Genomic DNA, 23,543 nt, shown 5'->3' with positions numbered 1-23,543 from the left:
CCCCCCCCCCTCTTCCCCTCTCTCTCTCCCTCCCCCCTCTCTAGGTGAAATGGAAAAAATCAGATGTGAAGTTTGAAGATAGATTTGACAAGTACCTTGACCCATCTTTCTTTCAACACAGGGTATCTTTTCTGAATTTAGTTGCATTTAAAGTTTATATACATCACTGTTGATAATGATCTGACTTATTCTACTGCTGGTTAAAATCTGAAGATGAGTGTATTGTTGATCACTGGATACCGCATGTTCAGGCTTTAACTAGAGTGAAATGAGAAGAGTATACTACAGAAGGATCTGTCCAAAATGGGTGAGTGAGCAACAGTGCAGCAGATGAAGTTCAGAGTTGGTAAGTGTACAGTGATGCATACTTAAACAAAAAAAATATCCTAATTTTAAATACATGCTGGTGAATTCTGAACTGGCTTGAGACCAAGATTGAAAGAAATTTTGGGGTTGCTATGGATAGCTTAATGAAAAAGTCAACTGAGTGTGCAGCATCATTGAAAAAAGCAAATTCTTTGTGGGGTTATAGGAAAGGGATAAAGACTAAAATGGCAAATATTATAATGCCCTTGTATGGCACCATAGTATGGCCTCATTTGGAATACGATGTACAGTTCTGGTCACCATATCTCAAAACCAATATTGCAGAACGGGGGAAAGCCAAGAGAGGAGAAGGCTTCATACAGTTGGCAGTGGAAGAAGCGGTGGTGACTGACCCCACTGCTGAAGACGAGCAGGGTCATTGACGCTACCACCCCCTCCCCACCCCATTTTCCTGCACGCAGAGGTGCCCTGTCATCCCCAGAGCAGGAGGGGAACTGAAGGAGGAGGTGGACTAGTGAATCCACACAGACCCAAGGTGAGGGAAGGCCACTCACTGGCTGCCTCTGCCCATGAACAATGTAAGGCGACCTGCAGCCAAAATTACTTAGGATATTAAATGATTATAGTGAAGTTTCTAGATATAAAATAAATTTAAAAAAAACTAAAGCTGTTATGCTTTATGTGAATGTATTGCATTTTTAAAATGATTGCATCTTTCAAAAAAACACAAGGATTAATAACAAACCAATGAGGTATTTAGGAATGATGGTATCAAAGGAGTATAAGGATCTTGTGAATTTGGTTTATGAGCATGTATTGACGAAAATTAAGCCTGATTTAGAGATCTGGAAAAGCAATAAATTGTCCTTTTGGGGGAAGAATCAATGCCATTAAGAGGATGCTCTGGCTTTGCAGTTTTACCTTAGCAGGGCTGTGAATGTTAAAACACAGTTCAGAGTTGTTTGCTTTGGATTTTAAAATTTGCCTCTAAAGGAGTTGATTCATTCATTGCAATGAAGTCTCGCTCACCTCATGAGAAACCCCAGAGGGGGCTGTGTGCCTAACAAGGAATATTTAGCCTTCTGCTTGCTACATTTGACTGCCTTTTTTGCTGTTTGGGTGAAAAGCAAACTTATTAACAGGTTCAATGCCACATTTTAATTGTAGATTCACTGGTTTTCCATCTTCAATTCCTTCATGATGGTTATCTTCCTGGTGGGCTTAGTGTCGATGATTTTAATGAGGACGTTGAGGAAAGATTACGCTCGCTACAGCAAAGAGGAAGAAATGGATGATATGGTAAGGAGAATCTTGTTAGCTAATTGTAAAGTGTTTCTGGATCTCTACGTCACAAACTTATTTCAGATGTCAAGATGTCTTTTCTCCCCAACTAGCAGCACAGATTTCTGCTGCTTTTGCGTGTCCAAGCATTGTGTGAGGAAACTCGGATGCAGAAAGCTGACTATTCTGATTGGGGGCCTGAGTCTTTCCTGCTTAGTCTGTGTTTCTCTGGCTTCAGTCTGGCTAGTGAGGCCATGGCCTGCGTTTTGCTTTCTTTCGGTGCGGTGTGGCCACCCCCAGCCTGCTCCTCCATGAATGCGTGCAAGGCCAGTCACGCTTTTAGAAAAGGTCCTTGTTCCGGAGCAAGGTGCTCTGAAGCCTTCAGCCCTAGGAGAAAGCAGAGGTGTGCACTTAATTTAGCAAGGGGTTTAAAAATCCATATGTCCAATAAAAACAAATAGCAGTGTGACGACCCCTTAACTGGGGAGGTCTGGTTTTACTTTAAAAGTGTTCCTTTTATTTTATTTTACTGGGTATTCCGGCTGCCACCAGGAAATTTAAGGCTTTCCAAACCTCTATAATATAATATTTCTGTCACTGGGTAGGTAAGTCGAGGGTTTAGGTGTTCACGAGGGGCTATGTGTTTCCTGGGAAGAATTTCTTTCAGAACTGGTATCTTAACTAAAAGTAGATTTATTGATATTTCACACACTTTTCTCTCCCACTGTCAGGGATCTGGGCATGCAACTTTGAAACACTTTTTTCCCTTTAAGCCATACATGGTTACTGTTTCTTTATACTTCAACTTTTCATAACACACACGACTGTCTCTCCTTCAGACTTCAGAATGAACTAAACTTATCAATTGTCTTATTCAACTCTTAAGACATAGAACTTAACAACCCACACAGGGAAGCCTCTCCTTCAACTCTCATACATAGCTTAACTGACTTCATCAACTGTCATCTCTAACTGACACTCTTGACTGACATATCTGCTCATCTACACAGAATCATTTCCAAAACCCCTCCCCCTCTCTGTCACTCACCAATCACACCACTTGCTTGTTTCCACTACTCTAGACTATCATACAGCCATGCATCCAAACTTTTAAAGTCACACACCCTGTTAAACATGAAATCGTTACAAGCAGTCATTCAAAACACATTCTTGCCAGGGAGGAGGGGGGCAGTCCTGCAGCAAGACCGTGGTTCCCTGGCTGGAGACGGAGACCAGCCTGTGCTTTCTCCTTACCTTTGAAGATCAAAGCAGCTGAGAGGGAGGGAGAAGCAAGCTCCCTCTAGCTCTTTACATTCTGACCAATGGCTTGGGCCAGGCTGATGTTCCTTGCTGCTGTGGGAGAGGAGTAGAGCCTCTTGCCTGCCACGCAGAACGTTCCAGGTTCAGTCCCTGGCCTCTCCAGTTGGAAAGAATCAGGTAGTAGGTGATGAGAAAGGCCTCTGCTGCAGAGCTGGCACCGGTCTCCTTTCCTGTCCTTTACTAGCTTCATTGACCAGAGGTCTTAAGCCAAACGGTACAGACAGCTACTATAAAACACATTACATATAGTTACAAGATAATTTAGACCAACCATTTTTAGAATAAAAACTAATAAACATACTCATAAGCAATATTAATAGACAACATTTTATAGACTTCCTTAAACTCTATAAAATCCCATGATATTATGGAAATGCACCCGTCTGAATAGACAATACTGACCTGGATGGACCAGTCATCTGGTTCAGTATAACGAAGCTTCATGTGCTCGTGTGTGTTTGTGTGTGTGTTTGCTAGGGAGGCCAGGCTGCAATTGCTCCAGAACCCAAGTGGTTTTCTAATCAGTAGAAGGGCAGAAGTATGAGTGTAAAGCTCTCCAGCCAGCCCAGGACGTTCTTGTATTTGGGCCTGTGCTGCGGCTATTCCTACTAGTGTGGCTACTCCGGAGCCCGGAGCACAGAGCAATAGCCAGGTGGAAGCAGCTGTATGAAAGAACTACGTAATAAAGTTAACACTCTTTGGTTAGAACTGCTAAATGTAACAACAGATTGTGGCTGGAAAATGAACCCACTGATAGGCTGAACGCTAACAAATGAGAGTTTAGTCTGCATGTAAGTCTTTGGAGTCATGTGGTTAGATGCAGGCCTGTATTCTGCTTGGGGAAGCATTTGAACCTACTTGACATCCATCCGTTTCCTTCTCTTTGGCAGCTACTGATATTAAACCGTGTTCTTTGTGCAGGACAGAGATTTGGGTGATGAATATGGTTGGAAGCAAGTCCACGGAGACGTCTTCAGACCCTCCAGTCACCCTTTAATATTCTCCTCGCTGATTGGATCTGGATGCCAAATCTTTGCCGTTTCTTTCATAGTGATCATTGTGGCCATGCTAGAGGATTTATACACAGAGTGAGTATTTCTTTTGTACATTTGTTTTAAAAGATCTTGAACTTTATTCAGTAAGCCGACTGACGTGCATTTGAAACGGAGTTTTGAAATATGGCCTTCATTGAGGCATCGATGCGAGGTGGGCAGTGGTTCTTAGCACACGCACAGGATTGGTGTAGTGGTTAAGTGTGCGGTAGTGTAGAGCCAGTTTGGTGTAGTGGTTGACTGCGCGGACTCTAATCTGGGAGAACCAGGTTTGATTCCCCACTCCTCCACTTGCATCTGCTGATGTGACCTTGGGTCAGTCACAAGCTCTGGCACAGCTGTCCTTGAAAGAGAGCAGTTTCTGTCAGAGCTCTCTCAGCTCCACCCGCCTCACTGGGTGTCTGTTGTGGTTCCCCCCCCCCCCTTTAAATGTGTGCTTGTTACGTCAGCTCTTAACGGCAGGCAGTCATTTGTGTAACCACCACTAGTGCACCACTAGTGCACTACTATCGCACTAGTTGCCACCTAACCCCCATATACGGACATCAGGATGGGGGCAAGTACATCTGGGCCCTTTAATCGCTGCACTATGGGTGAGAACGGGATGGTTAGGATGCGGCCATCTTGCTTTTAGAAATTGTAAAGTAGCTGAGAGAAGTATCAAAATCTGTTTTAATGGGATTATAATTTAATATTTTGTATTGTTTTTACTGTTTTATCTGGCAATGTGCCCTGTAAGCCGCCCTGAGCCTCTGGGGAGGGCGGGATAGAAATGTGAATAATAAATAAATAAATAACCAGAAATGCGTGTCTTTCATTCTAGGAGGGGATCGATGCTTAGTACCGCCATTTTTGTTTATGCTGCAACATCCCCAGTGAATGGCTACTTTGGGGGAAGTCTTTATGCCAGACAAGGAGGTAAGATGATTTTTTTTAAAAAAAATATTATTATGACTACAAGTCTTGTAACTACATCTTCTAAAATAAAATTTGGGGAGGACTTTAGTATTGCTTCCCCATGCAGCTGTTCACTTTTTTGGATTATCTGCACCAGTAAACATTCCCTGGGGTGTTTAACATACCTTTGAGCCAAAGCAAATACCTATTTGTTACACGAAAAATATGTTCCAGAACAAATTGACATTATGGTCACGGTTTAATGTTGCCAACGGTATTTTCATTAGAGGCTTGTAAATGAATGGAACTTGTTACAGACAGTACTAAGAGTAACAATAAAGCATTATATGTTGCATCATTTGCAAAGTGTATTTCTCATAAAATGGCAGTAGTTGATAGACAAGCAGGGACCTCTGAGGAATGGTGGGAAGGGGGCACCTTGTCCCCCAACTCCACCACGCTCCGCCATCACCTGCTCCAGCTTCCCCCCCCCCCCCCGCCCCCCCCCCCCCCCCCCCCCCGCCCCCTGTACCACACCAGCTCTGACCCCTCTGCCACGCCCCTGCTTTGGCTTCCCTCCCCAGTCCTAACTGCTCACCTCTCCACCCCTGGTAAGTGCCGGGTGGGGGGAGCTGGTGGGGGGTAGGCAGGCCAAACCCAGATGCGTGGGCTAGGTGAGCCAGAAGATTCCTCTCCGCTGCCTTGTTTTCACACAGCATTCCGGGGCTGCCATGGCAACCACCAATGGGCGTCCAAACTATTGTTTGTTTGTTTTCCTTTTCGTGATATAAGCACATATGCAGATGTACCCTTCTTTCCAAAGTGGATGGCAACTATCATGTCAAGGGTATTTTTAATTATGCACTTGCTTCTCTATCTACTGTGTGTAATTCTGTCCTACAGTTTGCTGGACATTTGATGGATTGTGTCCTTTTATTAATGGTTTTTTGCATCTTAGTGTTGGCCACTTTGGGAGTTTTAGGCTGAAAAGTGGAATCAGAGTCTTTTCGAATAAAGCGTATGGTGTATTACAGTGGATTAAAAAATTATCAGGAGGGAGCCAAACATTTCAGTGAGACCATTAACAGAGGGGAGGAACAGTTTTCTTTCTTTTTTTAAATTATTTTTATTATTTTCCAAACACAAAAGTGCATAAACCAACAACCATATATTCTATACAATAACACATCCGAAGAAAGAAGAAAAAAATATATGCTTTCTTTCTCTAAACATTGCAATTATAGCAACTTTCGATTATACGTGTATTTCATTTCTAATATGCTTTATAAATTGTTCATATTATTTTTACAAAAATGGAATTCGCAATTATTTCAAATATATTCTTTACTGTTGGCTCAGATAACATCAAGAAAACCTGCTTACTTGTCCAGTCTATTGTAGAAATTACTTAACCCATATCTAACAATTCCCATTTACCATTGTTATCTTTAAGTAAGATTTTTACCATTTTGAAAGATATACCATAGCCTTCAAACCAGTTCATTATTATTATTAAACATGTTATCACAAAGGGAGCCTACTTTCTTGTCTATCCTATCTTAGAAATTGCTTAGCCAATAAAGGTTCCATTATAATACTGTTTACTTCAGCATCCAAGTTACCTCTATATAATCACCCAAACTTTATAATTTTTTTACATTTTTCTATCCAAACACCTTTTTTTTCTCCTAAAGACCACATAATCAAGTTACACCACCCTCCTCCTAAAGGCCAACCTACTGCTTACATTTTAATTATCTATACTAAGCTATATGCTATATTAATACTATTTTTCTAATTTCTTATTGGTTCATTTTAAATCATTATTTAATCAAATAACAAATCCTCTATTACTACATGCCTAAATAATATATTCATGCAGACGTAAAATAGGAGTCAAAAGCTAAGTAAAAGAAACACAACATGATTTTTGGTAGCTAACAAAAAAACATATAAATATACACAGCAAGGAACAAAAACATAAGATAGTTCATTTTTCAATGCCTTAGTATATCAACACTCTTGAATCTTATTCTCTCACTTAAAGATACATCAGAAAGAAAAGGAAGGCATTACATGACCCCAATCATATGTCTTAATTTTTTCCTGGAAATCTGTAATTTTCTTTTCTTTACAACCATAGCCAAATGTCTATTCTCTTTATATGTATGGAGTTTTGTTTTAATGTGACCCCTTTCAGAGCTCAACAGGATTTTCACATTCTTGTTGGGAAAAGAAGGCATTACATGACCCCAATCATATGTCTTATTTTTTTCCTGGAAATCTGTAATTTTCTTTTCTTTACAACCATAGCCAAATGTCTATTCTCTTTATATGTATGGAGTTTTGTTTTAATGTGTCCCCTTTCAGATCTCAACAGGATTTTCACATTCTTGTTGTCACTGTTAGATTTCCACACCCTTCCTCTTGTTCTCTTTTTTGACAATGTTCTTATCTCTTTAGTCAAAAGTTTTTGAAAGTCCCTTTTTGTCAGTATCTTTAAGTGATCAAGTCTCTTTGGCTCCTTTTGACTTGTTCTCTTTTTCACCATTTTCTCGTTTTTTTAATAGAAAATTTCTGAGAATCTCTTTTTGTCAAAACTGTCTTTAGGTAGTAAGATCTTTTTGGCTCCTTTTGGCTACTCATTTGCTTATTAACGTTTTCCACACTTGTAAATAAAGGTTGTATGTCAAGAAGCACCTTCTCTTGATCATAGTCCTGGTCCTCTACCACATTCTTCCCTTCCTAATAATCCCCAGTATAGCATTGCCCTTTTTTATTGCAGTGGCACACTGTCTCAACATTTTCATTGAGTTATCTACTACGACTCCAAGATCTCTCTCTTGGTCAGTCTCTGCCAGTTCGGACTCCATCAATGTGTATTTATATTTAGGATTTTGGAGTGCCTCACAATCCTCACTGGTTTTCACCACCCTGAACAACTTCGTATCATCCGCAAATTTAGCCACGTCACTTCTTACTCCCAACTCCAAATCATTAAGGAACAAGTTAAAAAGCATTGGACCGAGTACTGATCCCTGCGGTACCCCACTGCTTACCCCCCTCCACTGAGAGAACTGCCCATTTATACTCACTCTCTGTTTTCTATTAATTAGCCAGTTTTTGATCCATAAAAGGACTTGTCCTTTTATCCCATGATTTTTGAGCTTACTTAGGAGCCTTTGATGAGGAACTTTATCAAAAGCTTTCTGGAAGTCAAGATAAACAATATCTATTGGGTCCCCCTTGTCCACATGTTTGTTCACCCCCTCAAAGAACATTAACAGGTTTGTGAGAGAAGATCTTCCCTTACAGAACCCATGCTGAGTCTGCCTCAATAGTTTTTGTTCATCTATGTGCCTACTAATTCTTTCCTTAATAACAATTTCCACCAACTTACCCGGTATCGACATCAGACTGACTGGCCTGTAATTTCCCGGATCTCCTCTGGAACCCTTTTTAAAGATGGGGGTGACATTAGCTACCTTCCAGTCCTCAGGAATGGAGGCAGATTTTAATGAAAGATTACCAATTTTTGTCAGGAGAGCCACAAGTTAACATTTGAGTTCTTTCAAAACTCTTGGATGTATGCCATCCGGGCCTGGTGATTTATCAGTTTTTAAGTTGTCTATCAGTCGTAGGACCTCCTCTCTGGTCACCTCAATCTGACTCATCTTGTATCTTCTCATAATTGCACCCAGCCTGTTTATTTTTTTGGGGGGGGGGGTGTTTAGTTGGGATGAGATGAGAAAGGTGCCATGTAGCTCTGAGTCTCCAATGCATTGGGATGTTTCTGCCTGCAGGGAGGCGGTGGATAAAACAGATGTTCATTGGGGCATTTTCCTGATTCCTGCCATGGTGTGTGGCACAGCCTTCTTCATTAACTTCATCGCCATCTATTACCATGCATCCAGAGCAATCCCCTTTGGGACAATGGTGAGTATCTTAACAGCCTGTCAGGTTTAACCGTTAGATCACAAAGACCAGCATATTTTCCTGTCAGCAATTTGTTTATTTAAAAAAAATAAATAAATCAAAAAACAGAAAAGAAGAAGAGTAAGAAGAGAGGAGGAAACTTGAAACCCAGTACCTTTTTTTAAGGGGGAAAACCCTGTGTATATATATAAGAAACCCCTGTATATGTACGTCCCTGTGTAATTGTTGTCTATGTGCCATGCCTTCAGATACTGATAAAGTTATAAGGTGGGCATTTGTCTCTCCACTGTTGGTGGGCATTTGTCTCTCCACTGTTGTAATACAAGTCTTTTGGCTGTACTAAAGCCAGAGTAACAGGGCTCTGACCTGGATAATCCAGGCTAGCCTGATCTCATCAGATTTTGGAAGCTAAGCAGGGTTGGTCCTGGTTAGTATTTGGATAGGAGACCACTAAGAAATACCAGGATCTCCTGCCTTGAATACTCTACGGGGTTGCCAAAAGTCGGCTGTTACTTGACGGCAAAAAATAAAATATAGATAGGTAGCTAGATAGAAAAACACAAGCATTGTAGGTTTCATTTTCTGCACTGGTTCAGTGAGAGTTTTCCAAGAGTAAGGGATATTCTGAAAAACTTAGTGCTGCAGGGTCATATTTGGATACCAACAGATGTTGGAATTGTAAATATTGCCATTCAGCAAAGGGTGACATAGTCCATCACTTTGTCCAAAGTAAAAAGTCCCTATCAGTCCAAGCCTTCCATAAGGAACCTTTCTTCCCAAGTTTCAGCTCTGAATTGGCCCATTAATTTAGCATGTGAAAATGGATCAAATTGATATTGTCATGGCATTATTATGCATCATAGTTCTCTAGCTGCATAAATAGCAGGAGGAATACGATCCCCTGCAGCCTAGGTAGATCCTGATGCATTCCATTTAAAGAAGGGCTCCAGGGAAGAAACCTCCCAAGATCTCAAGCTAGATAGTGAGAGGAGCAATCCTGGTAGGAAGTCGACGCTAGCAGGTATGCTTGATGATATTGCCTAAGATCAGGGAAACCAAATCTTCCTTCTTTAAAAAGGAGCTGCATCTTAAAGAAATCCAAAGCGCTAAGGAACCCCACATAATTTTCCAAAATAAAGTATTAATTTTATGAGTATATCTACATGGTTTATGAAAAGGAATTTATATAAAATATATATATAATTTTAATTGGATCAAGTTAACTTACGTTGCATTTAGGGAATAGAGTTTGAAATGTGATTATCCAAGTATTGTTGGAAATGTAAATCTAATGTGGGGACATTCTATCATATGTGGTGGACATGTGAAAAAATAGTCAAGTTTTGGAAAGAGGTTAAAAAACTGATAATGAATATGTTGGAAATCAATTTGAATTTGTCACCTGAGATCTTCTTAAATATTATGCCTAATGGTATTGGAAAAAACGATATACTTATGCTAACTTATATGGTAACCCTCAGCCAGAATTATATTGGCAAAATATTGGAAAACAGATAGAATCCCTTTAATAGAAGAGGTAGTATATAAATCGTTAGACATTGCAGAAATGGAAAAATTAACAATGTTATTACATGGTAAAGATGAAAATGAATTCCAAAAATGATGGCCAAGAGTATACATATACATTAAAAAAACCAAAAAATTTTGTTAAAAGACTCTAACAATATGTAATGTCGTTAATTATGTACAAGGTTATATATGGTGAAAAAACTATAAATGAAATATTTTTTTAAAAAAAGAAATGTGATTTTTTAAATATGGTGAAGATGAATCCTTTTGTTTTTTTAATATCTAGATTTGAGTCCAGTAGCACCTTATAGAGCAGGAACCTTTTCTGAGGATAAGCTTCCGAGAGTTAAGGCTGACTTGACGAGAGAGTCTTCCCTCTTGGAAGTTTGTACCTCAGAAATCTTGGCGGTCTCTAAGGCCGTGTTATGCCTAAAAATAGCAAGACCATTGACTGTTGTGTGCTTAATTCTGGGTGCATTTTATATCCTCTCTTCTTGTGTGACTGTGAGTTTACAGGTGGCCGTATGTTGCATCTGCTTCTTCGTTATTCTTCCCTTGAACCTCGTTGGCACAATACTTGGACGGAATCTTTCTGGCCAGCCCAACTTTCCTTGTCGAGTCAATGCTGTCCCTCGTCCAATCCCAGAGAAAAAATGGTAAAGTTTCAATGTCATTTCATTGGATTCTTGCATTTGGTAGAGTAGGCTGTTGCCCTTTCATATAGAATCATAGAACTATAGAGTTGGACCCTCTAGTCCAACCCCCTGCCCAATGCAGGACCAGCCTAAAGCATCTCTGACAAATATTCGCCCAGCCTCTTCTTGAAAGCTGCCAGTGAAGGGGAGCTCATCCACCTCTCTATGCAGCTGATTCCACCTTTGAACCACTCTGACTGTGAAAAACTTTTTCCTAATATCCAGCCAATATCTTTCTGCATGTAATTTAAACCCATTGTTTCAGGTCCTGTCCTCTGCTGCCAACTGGAGCAGCTCCTTGCCCTCCTCCAAATGACAGCCTTGCAGATATTGAAAGAGAGCAATCATGTCCCCCCTCATTCTCGTAGGGCTCAGTCTCCAGACCCCTGATCATCCTCGTCACTCTCTTCTGCACCCTCTCGATTTTGCCCACATCCTTTCTGAAGTGAGGCCTCCAGAACTGCACACAGGACTCCAGGTGCGACCTGACCAAGGCAGTATACAGAGGGGCTATGACCTCCTGCAATTTCGATGCTGTGGCCCTTTTAATACATCCCAAGACTGAATTTGCATTTTTTTTGCCACTGTATCACACTGACTGCTCATATTTAGTTTACAATCCACCCTTACCCCCAGATCTCTTTTGCATACACTACTACCCAGAAACGTATCCCCCATCCAGTATTTGTGCTTGACATTTTTGTCACCCAGATGTAATACTGTGCTTTTATCTTTGTTGAATTGCATCTTGTTCGCAACTGCCACCTTCTCCAGGGTATTCAAGTCTTGTTGAATTTTAACTCTACCTTCTTGGGGGTTTGCTACTCCCCCCAACTTAGTATCATCAGCAAATATAATGAGTAGCCCTTCTACCCCTTCATCCAGATCATTGATAAAAATATTGAAAAGTACCGGGCCCAAAACTGAGCCCTGCAGCACCCCACTGGACACCTCCCTCCAATCTGATGAAACGCCACTGACCACCACTCTTGGGGTGCGGTCCTCTAACCAGTTCCTTATCCACCAAACTGTCCTATAGTCCAGCCCACGGTCTTCCAGTTTGCCCATCAGAATGTCATGGGGAACCTTACCGAAAGCTTTACTGAAATCCAGGTAAATCACATCAACAGAGTTCCCACGATCCAGTAAGCTCGTCACATGATCAACGAAGGAAACCAGGTTGATCTGACAAGATCTGTTGGGGACAAAACCATGCTGACTTCCCCGGATCACTAAGTGATCCATCAGGCGCTTACAGATTGATCCCTTTAAAATCTGCTCTAATATCTTCCCAGCAACAGAAGTCAGGCTGACTGGCCTGTAGTTTCCCGGGTTATCCTTCTTCCCTTTCTTAAAGATTGGGATATTCGTTCTTCTCCAATATTGTGGCACCTCCCCAGTCCTCCAGGAGGCCTTGAAGATGATGGACAGAGGCTCTGCAAGTTCCTTAGACAGTTCTTTGAGCACTCTTGGGTGCACACCATCTGGCCCAGGGGATTTGTATTCATCCAGTGCAGCTGGGTGCCTCTTCATAACCTCCCTGTCAATGTCAACTGGACACTCAGGTGTCCTGTTATGTCCTATACTATCTCTAGATGAGCTTGAGTTCTTCTGGGAGAAAACAGTGGCAAAAAAGTCATTAAGCCTATCTGCTTTTTCTCTGTCCTCCACCAGAGTTTCTCCTTCGACTCCCAAAAGTGGTCCAATTGCCTCTTTTACCTTGCATTTGCTTCTCGCATATCTGTAGAAGTTTTTCTTATTGTAGCGAGCTCCCCTGGCCAGACCCAACTCATACCGAACTTTGGTTTCCCTGATGGCTGATCTGCAGTACCTAGTAACTCTCACATACTCCTCTTTAGAGGTCTGACCTTCCCTCAATTTCCTTTTTCTCCCTTCACTTATTCTGAAGCTCTCAGTTAGTCCACATCGGTTTCTTGGAGCCCTTACCATGTTTCTGTCTTGCTGGAATAGATAGGGCTTGAGCTCGCAAAAGCTCATGTTTGAGAAGAGCCCACCCTTCACTCGCCCCTTTCCCTTCCAGCACACTCCCCAACGGAATGACTCCCATCAAGCCTCTGAGTTCCTTGAAGTCGGCCCTGTGAAAATCTAACCTACGAGTTTTGGCTATGAACTTCCTTCACCTTCAGGTCTTCCTTGTCTTTGCCTGCTGCTTGTTGCCTACTTGCATCTGGTTTCCTGCCTGATTGCCATGCCCAGATGTGGGCATGGCTTGTGGGAGACTCCGAGAACAAGGACACAAGAAGGACTGTTGCTTATGAATACAATGCCATCGATTATTGTGGGGAAATCAGCAAGGGGAAGGGAAGGCTTGTAATCCACTATTAACATTCAGTGATGCCACCAAGCTAGATCTCTCTGTCGGCCTGTCTGCTCTTCCCAGTGGGATGTGTCTCTGCCATTCCTCCACTGTAACTAGGAGGGAGGTGTGCTGTGTGGATCTACAGGTGGTGAATAAAAAGTGCCCATATATCTGCTGCTGGCTTATGTCACCCTTTCAATCCTCCCACCCAAATAATGCAGAATACTCCTCTAAATATTTTTCTTCAGATCTCCCGAAGCCAAAAAACGGAAAGCTTTTCCCAATGGCCCACCCGCGAAGAAAGTCAAGAGGGAGTCTTCATCCAGTTCTGAGAGCTCCAGTGAAGATGAGCCACCAGTCAAGAAACCAGGTGAGCTTTGCCACCTTTTTATTGGCACTGATGTGACAGTTCCTCCTTGATCACGGAGGCCCTTGACTGTACTCTTTGGGGGGGGGGGGGTTTGAATATTTTGTGTGTGTCTGTGTATATATGTGTCTATGCCTGGAAGTCATGGTTGACTTCTGGCGACCCCTAGCGGGGCTTGGATGTTTCAGAGAAGTGGCTTACTATTGCGTGTCTCTGCGTCCCAGCCTAGGTATTCCTTCGAGGTCTCCCTTGCAAGTACTTGCCATGTCTTACATTCTTGAAGACAGTCCCACTGCTACACCCAAGTCTTAGGGAAAGCTCTGTAGCACTGAACCATGAGCCCCTCTCGACCAGCTTGTCAAGCGGATTTAGTGTGACTGTCCTTCCTTCCTTCCTTTGTTACCTACGCAATGCAGTGACACTTCACCACCTTGTTTGGTTGAAATCTGGGCTGAGCCCTGGAATCTGTTCAGATCTGACACTGGCTGCTGGTGTCTTTGTCTCAGCACCTTTGTCAGAATCCTGGTTAAATCAGTTCTCAATACCACTCACTTCGAAGAAAGTTTAGTTTATTGTTAAAGAATACCATACTGAACACGAGCTTTGTTAGGACTGAAGGTGAAGGAGCAAAGATTGCAGATATACTGTGTTCAAGCAAAGGCACTAAAGATCAGGACCCAATCACCCCACGGCATTTGCCCGCCAGAAATAACCGTCAACTAACCCCCCCCCCACACACACTAAGCACGTACCCCTCCACAGAAATAAAACAGAACAAGGGGTCTCTGTGACACAGTGTTCAGCACATCAAAGCATTTAGGAAAGCGAAAGCATTTGGTTTTCACACCCCTCCTCCTTCCTCTCTGGCAGTCGAACTATATCCTGACAGCCTTCTTTTTTTCTAGCTCCAGGAACTAAGCCAGCCTCTGCCCCTAAAGCAAAGGCAGCAGCCCCTGTCAAAGCGGAAAGCAGCAGTGAGGACTCCAGCGACTCCTCAGACTCTGAGCCAGAAAGGAAGAAGCCAGCCAAGGTCAGTGCCCTCGCTTCTCCCAAGGTCTGCTCCACGGGGAGAGCTCAGAAAAATGCAGGCGCACCTCTTTGAGTCCGCCTGCGTGGGCTGTCCAGCAGCCTGTCTTACCTCTGGTTCTTCAACTTGAGGCTTGGTGAGGGTTTGTTTCCAAGGCAGAAAGTATTGTAAGGGGAAAGGGATTCCATCACCACTCACTGGCACGGATCATGTCCATGATGTCAGGTGTTTCTGGGAAGCTGCCTGCCTGTCTCCGAATCGTAAAGTGCTGGAGAATTCTGGGTGTCCGTTCCCAGTGAATACTGGCATGGCCAGGGATTGATACACGAGCTGTGAGGCTGAGGTCTGTGTGAGTCACAAAAGGGCAGGCAGGGAAAGACTGGATGGGGGAGTGGAGAGCTTCCCTGCTGCTGCTGCACCGCAGAGGTCCCGTTCCCATGTCCAGGTTCCCCGGAAGAGCACAGAGCCTGGGAAGAGGGGGGGCAAGGAGTGGGGGCTGCTAGCGCAGATCATCTGAGCAGCCAGGCGCAGTGTTCAGCCTCGGCAGCCCCGCAGTTTGCTGCAGTTTACTTTACGTGGCCCAATCTTGTTCTGTCATTTGCGGGTGGCGTTAGAAAGGAGCAAATCTCCAGGTGAAGAAAGGTCCCTCAAAACCAAAGCCCCAGAAGAAGTCGTCGAGTTCCAGTTCGGATTCCAGCAGTTCAGAAGATGACGCGCCGAAGAAGAAACCACCAAAGCCAGAAGCTGCCAAAAAGGCAGGAAAGCCAGCTTCAAAACCAGGTACTTGCCTGCATGGCCTATGGCGCCAGTCTGTAGAACTGGCACCTTGGAGACCAGCGAGAGTTTCGAGGGCTTTCCAGAGTCGTCAAAGCTCTCTAGGCCAGACATGGGCAGGAATGGAGATCCCCGAGTCTTCTTATCCTGCTCACAAGATGGGAGGGGTGCTGTAAAGAATGCAGGTTCTCAGACAAGTTTCAAGGGGAAAATACAAAGCAAGATCGCTGAACTTGAGTTAATTCACAGGCCCCTCCCTAACAGTGGACCCCCACAGATGACCTGAAGTACAGGCTTCTTATCTCACTACAGGTTTCCTGCCCCCACCCTGTTCCCTCTGCTTTAACCGAGCTGACCACCGTGTGCCCTTTCTGTCTGGGATACAAGGAGGACTCCGGGGTCTCCATTCCCTCCTCGTGCCCTGACCCAGGGAGCTTGGGCCCTCTAAAGCTCCTGCCCTGCATCCCTGGCTGGTCTCTGAGACTCGAATGTAGCTGTCCTATTGCAAAGCCACACAGCTGCCCTCTGAGGCCCATCTGTAAAGAAACTCCTGTGTTCCGGCATTATTGTGTGACTTCCAAATTTAGTAGGCATGTTTAACTTTAAGGGGCATCTTCCTCAGATTTGGTGGAGAAGAATGCTGGGGAACCCCGAGTGAGGTGAAGGGTAGGGATTAACAACCATCTTTTTATCTTATGGTTCTTGCTTATCTTAAGAACATAAGAGACGCCAGTGTTGGATCAGGCCAAAGGCCCATCCAGCCCAACACTCTATGTCTGTCACACGGTGGCCAGAAATACCAGGTGCCCTCAGGAGGTCCAGCAGTGGGGCCAGGACACTAGAAGCCCTCCCACTGTTGCCCCCCCCAAGCACCAAGAAGACAGAGCATCCCTTGCCCCAGATTGAGAGCTCCTATCTATACCTTGTGGCTCATAGCCACTGATGGACCTCTGCTCTTAACATAAGAACATAAGAGACGCCAGTGTTGGATCAGGCCAAAGGCCCATCCAGTCCAACACTCTGTGTCACACAGTGGCCAGAAATACCAGTGCCATCGGGAGGTCCAGCAGTGGGGCCAGGACACTAGAAGCCCTCCCACTGTTGCCCCCCCCCAAGCACCAAGAAAGACAGAGCATCCCTTGCCCCAGACTGAGAGCTCCTATCTATACCTTGTGGCTCATAGCCACTGATGGACCTCTGCTCTTAACATAAGAACATAAGAGACGCCAGTGTTGGATCAGGCCAAAGGCCCATCCAGTCCAACAGTCTGTGTCACACACAGTGGCCAGAAATACCAGTGCCATCAGGAGGTCCAGCAGTGGGGCCAGGACACCAGGAGCCCTCCCACTGTTGACCCCCCCCCAAGCACCAAGAAGACAGAGCGTCCCTTGCCCCAGAGTCCCAGAATCTTAGTTATCAGGTAGATTCCAGGTGATCCTTGGGAACAGAGATTATGTCCCCGTGGAGCTCAGACCTTTTAGAATCAATGACACACTTTTCCTTTTCTTGAGAGCTGCATGCTGAGTTCAGAGTTTCTGTAATATTTCTTCTCATAGCCGCCTGTCCAGATTATGGATATACAAGTGAGGCCCCGCTCTCCAGGAATCCCAGCGGATTGCCCAAATATAGAGATCAGTTCCTCTTAGGGTTACCAGCTCCAGGTTGGGAAATTCCTGGATGTTTGGTGGTGGAGCCAACAGCGTCTACCGGAGCGGTCCCTGGCTCAGTGCAGCATAGCTGCCCGCTCAGCCTTGTTTGTCCCTGGAATGAGGAGCTTCTCGGTCCTGAGGTTTGAGGAAGCAATGGGAAAGGAAGCCGTAGTGTGCCGTTTGGCCTGATGCAAAAGACAGCTCTGTTCCAGGCTTCCCTTCCAGATGTCCAGCACTGCTCTTGAGGCTCAAGGAGGAGATGCTCCCGGGGGGGGGGGGGGAGGCCTAGACTGCCCCAGGGCAGAGTAGGCAGCAGAGGGGAAATGTTCCAGGCAGAGAAGTGTAGCCCCTGAGCAGCTTAGCTGGGGGAAGATCGGCCCTCTGGGTTGGAGACGCTGACGGTCACATTTGGTTGCTGCCCCCAAAGCACTTCTCTCCACTTAAGGTGCAAAGCACTTGGGGTTCTGGAAATGGTTTTCATTTGATAGCCGGCCCTGCTCAAGCGGCTTGGGGAGGGAGACACGTGAAGCTTCCCCAGTTTTTTAAAGGGAAAAGTATAAAGTTGATTGTAAGACACGCAGAGAAATATTTGCTTTTGCTTATGAGCGGCAGTGTTTTTTCCAGGAGTCTAGGGCCAACTATTGAATCAAATGTCGTACAGTATTAATTTTAGCCAAAGTAAGCTCTGCTGGAGTGGCACGCGAGCTGGGGTGTACGTTATGCTGACCCCGTTTATGTGGTCTGAAAATACAGTCAGAGGTCTACATGGTACAGTAAACGGTCTCTGGACAAAGTTGATACCTTTGTATACTATGAAGTGTCAGATTCTGTACACAGATTATTCTTTGCTTTATCACAATTGACAGAAAAAGTTGCCAAGGGGAAGCCCGGCGTTGCTAACGGCACAGCAAAGGGTGGCGACAGCAGCAGCAGCAGCAGCAGTGAAGATTCTGATACTGGGAAAGGTGCACCTGCGAAGGTAAGCAGGAGGTCTTCGTGCGGGACCCACCATTATTACTTGCCTTTCTAGTCGTTCTTGGGTTCCTTCCAGGCTTGTTGATCCCACACAGCCCCTTTCTCCGATTAAGCTCTTCATCCTCATCAGGAGATTTCATAATTAGTATGCTTGTGTTGATCTCTTCACTTTTGTCATGCATTTGAATAGACACTCTTGGGAGACTTCTAATGCAGGATCTTTCTGAAACCCCCGTGGCCTGTGGACAAATTTATATCCTTCTTCTCTGTGACTTTTTGTTAAAACAGTCCTTGGCAGTGCTGGACCATCACACTGATTGTTTCGTTCCTTCGTTGTCTGAGCAAATTAAATGGCACCTAGAGTCCCAGTACTGATTTTGTGGCTCATGTTGTCCTGCTCATTATGTGTTAATTTTAAACCTGCTGCAGCCCTAAAGGGATCTGTTTTTGGGTCCCATGGTTGCCAAGTGGCTTCGGAAGCCTTGGGGAAGTTCTGAAATGGCTTCTTGACCATCCAAAACCTCTGTATTTGCTGGACTTGCCCATCTCTGTGTAGGGGACAAGAGCATCCCATTGAGGAATTTGTAGAAAGACTGGTGCAGTCTAGGATAGCCGTCTTTCGTTTAGGCTGGAGAAAAAGCTGAGTATATTTAGTAATCTTTTAACCCGCTGATGCTCTGAGGAGCTTAAGCTTTCTCCTCCCCTCCATTTCATCCTCACAACAACCCTGTGAGGTGGGTTAGGCTGCGCAGGTGTGTCCATGACTGGCCCAGGGTCACCCAGCCCGCTTCCGTGGCAGGAGTGGGGATGTGAACCTGGTTTCCCCAGATCCTAGGGTCTGACGCTTCAAACCACACCACCATGCTGGCTCCCTTTATTGGCTAGGTAGGGAGCCAAAGCCCAGGACGGCATAACCAGGAGGAGCCCTGCTTGTTCCACCCTCCGGGCTGGTGGGATAGGGGCAGGGCTGTGGTGAATCTTATCGATGTCTGAGGTAATGGTGTTGGGTGTGTGTGTGTAAAGCTTCTGGAAGGCAACGAGGGCTGTTTCTGGAGGACAGGGGGCTTGTACAGAACAGGGAGAGGGCGGTTCAAGTTCATAGAGTCATAGAGCAGCTTTTAAACTGGATTCTGCAGTAAGCAGACAGGAGGTGTCTGTGGACAAATGAGTGAAATAGGTGGATTATCTCCATTAACGCTTGTAGCCTAAAAGCCAGGATGAGTGAATGACCGGGTCTGTTGCTGAAGTGGACTATTTAAAGCCTTTGTTGAAATGTTATAGAATCCACAGGATACAGTTATCCTCACATATAAAAAAGGACAGGGTAAGTCGTGTGATTGGTGGAAGGGGCTTAAGAATTGTGAGACGGACGTGCCTTGAGAGATGCTGTGGTCAGTCATGCCAAGAAGGCACAAAGTGTATATATTGTCGCCTTTCCCCTCCACCCACCTCTAGCAGGGCCAAAACTTGGGCGACTGTCTTCGACGCAAAAATGAAATTTGGAAAGTGACTTGTTGGGACGTGTTGGAGTTGATGATGACATCCACTTCCATGTGCACTCGGTTAATTTAAATGATATATATTTTTTAATTTTATTACATTTTTCAACATATACAACAATAAAACACAACAATCTTAACGAGATTTTTTCAAAATAAAGTTTTGATATACAATTGAATTATTGTAAGAATATAGAAATCACTCAAAATTAACAATGATAATAACTAGCAATAACAACAATTTGTTTAATACGAAATTATATCAATATATTTTTCAGGGAGGCCACAACCCTTGTTTTCTGAATTATTAACAAAATCAAAAAAGGGAAACCATTTTTCCAAAAATATGTTCTTTTTTGATAATACTTCAGCCATCCAAATTTGCGATGCTAATTTCTCCATAACTGTTATATCCCATACCTTAATAAACCATTGGCGGATCGTAGGAGCTTTATTAAGTTTCCAGGTTTGTGCAATCAAAGTTTTTGCAGCGCTTAATAAAAGTGCAGCTAACTCCATTTTTAATTTAGTTAGCCGTAAAGAAGGCCAAAAATTTAAAAGAATAGATTCCGGGGTTTTAGGAAGATCACAATTAAGAATTCTATTGATCAGATCTAATTTGATTGATATTTTAATTTTACTTCTATTATTGCATTCCTGGTACGCCATTCTTGCCGCGACTCGAGGGTTGCGGGGCATGAATCCGTGCAGACAGGCAGCATAAGAGCCACGCATGGGGGTGTGGAGAAGGCTCAGGAAGGGGCAGCAGCGGCCCAGTCCTGCGCATGCATACCCTGATGGGATTGGAGCCCGGAGTGGTTAGCGGTGGCAGTGTCTGTCCTGTGGGGATCGGAGCGACTGGATCTCGTACTTCACCGAAAAAGGCCACTAAGGAAGGAGAGACGAGTTTAGTTGCGAGTCTAGATAGATGAAGCACTTTGAACTTTCTAGAATGCTGCAGAAGGTACTACAAGGGCACTTCAGAAGAGGGGCATTACTTTGTTTTGTTTTCCTGTGGCTGGCTGATATGGCTACTCTGCCAGAATAAATGGTATTCCTCAAATAACCCCCCTGTGTCTCTGGTGTGTCGCTTAGTAATGGAGCAGAGTGGATGTGGATGGTAATCAGACTTTTAAAATGTCCCCCTTTAATTGAACCCCTCCCCCCCCACACTATTAGACTGCCCTGAAGAGAGCACCACCGTCCAAACCTGAAGCTGCCCAGCTGCCCCCGGGCAAAGGCAAAGCTGTGAGCCGGCAGAGCAGCAGCAGCAGCAGCGAGGATTCTTCTGACAGTTCAGGAGATGAAAAACCAGCCTCAAAGCTCAAGCCTGGTGAGTGACGGGAGGAGGTTTTAGGTCGGGGTCAGGTTGGTTTCCAGACCAGTACGTGGTGCTCTAGAGCTCTGTTCCTGTCTGCAGGTAAAAAGCCAGCTCTTGTGACTACAGTGGGCTCTTCAGGAAACCATGGGGATGGTTTAGTTCTGTCATATTCTAAAGTTGCTGTAGTAGGCTGTGCGCCCAGGCTTTGGGCAAAAAGATATCCACGGAGGAGCTCAGGAAGAATCTCATGACTGAGCTTAAGGGGTGAGCACACGCGTCCTGTTTTTTGAGCAGTGGCCCAGCAGTGAATTGAGCTATAAGGTCTGGCAGTGTCTTTTTACAGATTTACAAGGAAAAGGTAAGATTACCGTAGAGGTGGTGGAGATGGTTCAAAAAAGGGCCGCTCGCAGCCCGGTGCCATGCATGAGGTTTCACCTTCCTGGATGCCTGAGCACCTCTGCCAATGGGAGTGCTAAAATATGGGAAGCGTCACGAGGACAAGGCTGGAATAAAGCAGCTGTTTTCAGTCTTCTCTCGTGCCCCGTCTCCCCGTATCTCGCTGGGCTGGCGTTGTCCGTTGAAACCGTCAGTTCCTCTACCAGAGTAGCAAGAGGGTCACCTACTCCAGAAGGTGGGCTCATGGAGGCCTGTGACGACCCCTTAACTGGGGAGGTCTGGTTTCTCTTTAAAAGTGTTCTTTATGTTTTGTTTTACTGTGTATATCCGGCTGCCACCAGGAAATTTAGGCTTTCCAAACCTTTATACTATTATTTCTATCACTGGGTAGGTAGGTTGGGTTAAGAGCTTTCGAGGTACTAATGTGGTCCTGGGAAGTATTTCTTTCAGAGCTGGTATCTTAATAAAAGTAGATTTTTTGATATAATTAATAAATAACAGGATAGTACTCTGTATCTAGGAATGGGTAAATACTGAACAATTCCAATTGGTTTTTCACACACTTTTCTCTCACACTGTCAGGGATTTTGGCATGTAACTCTGTAACACTTTTTTCCTTAAGCCATATATGTTTACTGTTTCTTTTTATCCTGTCACTCAGACTTTTAATTTTTCTCTTTAACTTTACTTTCTTCTTTCATATACATTCAACTCTTCTTCATACACAGAACTAATTCCTATATCATCCACAAGACAGCTTCTCTCTCCAACTTCAGAACTAACTCTAACTGTTTTTCTGTCTTCATCAACAGTCACCCTTCAGCTGTCAAAACCTCAACCTGTCACTCCTGATAGACATACATATTCATCCACACAGCATCACTTCCAAAACCCCTCCCCCTCTCTGTCACTCACCAATCACACCCCTTGTCTGTTGCAGCCACTCTAGACTATCACACAGCCATGCAACCAAACTTTTAAAGACACACACACGAATAAAACAAGGAATCGTTACAAGGCCTTTCTCCCCTATTTGTCTTCCACTGACCACATGTTTGGACTTCCACAGATTCACTGCTTAGTTTGGCGGAGCCCTTGTCCGTAAAATGCAGGGCGCCAAGGGGGCCTTTGCTAAGGACAGGGGATCCAGCAGAAGTGCCCACCTTCCTCCTGCACATGGGGGGGAAGCTCATAGGGTTCCTTCTTTAAAAGGTGCAAGCAAAGTTGCATACCTTTCCTTGATGCTCTGTAGTTAACTTCTCTTAAACTTATCAGTTATCCATAGTTCGTATATGAAAAATGTATGTATAGCACTTTAAATGTTTATATGGTTTTAAATTGTTTCAAAAATTTTATGGAAGCCGCCCTGAGCCTGCCTCAGTGGGGAGGGCGAGGTATGAATCCAACAAATAAATAAACAGTAAATCCTCTTCCCGCCGTCACCGTGCTCTGTGCAAAAGCCGTTCTTCAAAAATCTGTACGAGGAAGTTCAGAATAAAACATGCAAGTTGGGAACATAATAGGCTGTCTGTGCTGATTTGCATAATTCTGAGCACAGAATGCAAGTATTTCTTGGTGTTGAACTTTCTTGTTAAGTCTGTACCGTAGCACCTCCTCCGAAATCTGTGCTGTATGTAAAGTACAATATTAATTTTTGAAAACTCAAGTGCTCCACACCTTTCTTTGTAAGAGCGGAAAAGTGTCGGAAATGAGCACCCGAAGAACACATGAGATCTGTAAGTTTGTGAAGTGACTCAACTAATTCTTGTGCCGTTGTGGTTGTTGGCACCCCTGTCTTCATCTGTCTTGTTTGCAGGCCAGTACAGTGCTGTGCCGCCCCCTTCGACCTTAGAAGCAAAGAAAGGCAAAGGACCAGGTGTTGCTTCTAAAAAGATTGACAGCAGTGGTAAAAAGGAGCAGTTGTCGAAGAAGAAGAAGACAGGTGTGTATGTATGAGGGCATAAAAGTATACTAGATATGCACAATACAGAGGGAATGTAAATGAAAGAAATGGTTGGATTATAGATATAGATATATGTGTATGCGTCAAGGTGGGGAACCAACAAGGACTTGCAGAACTGCCCTCCCTCCCTCCCTCCCTCCCTCCTTCCTTCCTTCCTTCCTTCCTTCCTTCCTTCCTTCCTTCCTTCCTTCCTTCCTTCCTTCCTTCCTTCCTT

General features: G+C 44.3%; 2 protein-coding genes across 2 annotated transcripts in view; both read left to right on the top strand.

The window, feature by feature from the left end:
• The window catches only part of LOC107122754 (transmembrane 9 superfamily member 3-like), a 38,213-nt gene extending 27,210 nt beyond the window's left edge, over positions 1-11,003 (top strand). The window contains 7 exon segments of the mRNA XM_015425888.1: positions 45-122; positions 1,495-1,626; positions 3,850-4,016; positions 4,804-4,898; positions 8,681-8,715; positions 8,718-8,813; positions 10,860-11,003. Of these exon segments, the coding sequence (XP_015281374.1) occupies positions 45-122; positions 1,495-1,626; positions 3,850-4,016; positions 4,804-4,898; positions 8,681-8,715; positions 8,718-8,813; positions 10,860-11,003 (747 nt within the window).
• Positions 11,004-13,255: 2,252 nt separating this feature from the next.
• LOC107122750 (nucleolar and coiled-body phosphoprotein 1-like) overlaps positions 13,256-23,543 on the top strand; it is a 23,843-nt gene continuing 13,555 nt past the window's right edge. Inside the window, exons 1-7 of the mRNA XM_015425882.1 lie at positions 13,256-13,365; positions 13,607-13,728; positions 14,631-14,755; positions 15,367-15,532; positions 18,042-18,154; positions 20,829-20,982; positions 23,183-23,308. Coding sequence (XP_015281368.1) covers positions 13,256-13,365; positions 13,607-13,728; positions 14,631-14,755; positions 15,367-15,532; positions 18,042-18,154; positions 20,829-20,982; positions 23,183-23,308 — 916 coding nt within the window. The remainder of the gene's footprint in view (positions 13,366-13,606; positions 13,729-14,630; positions 14,756-15,366; positions 15,533-18,041; positions 18,155-20,828; positions 20,983-23,182; positions 23,309-23,543) is intronic.

This window comes from Gekko japonicus, unplaced genomic scaffold (genome assembly GCF_001447785.1).
Source record: "Gekko japonicus isolate JY-2015 unplaced genomic scaffold, Gekko_japonicus_V1.1 scaffold2769, whole genome shotgun sequence".
Lineage (NCBI taxonomy): Eukaryota > Metazoa > Chordata > Lepidosauria > Squamata > Gekkonidae > Gekko > Gekko japonicus.
This window is presented reverse-complemented; position numbering and strand designations above follow the sequence as displayed.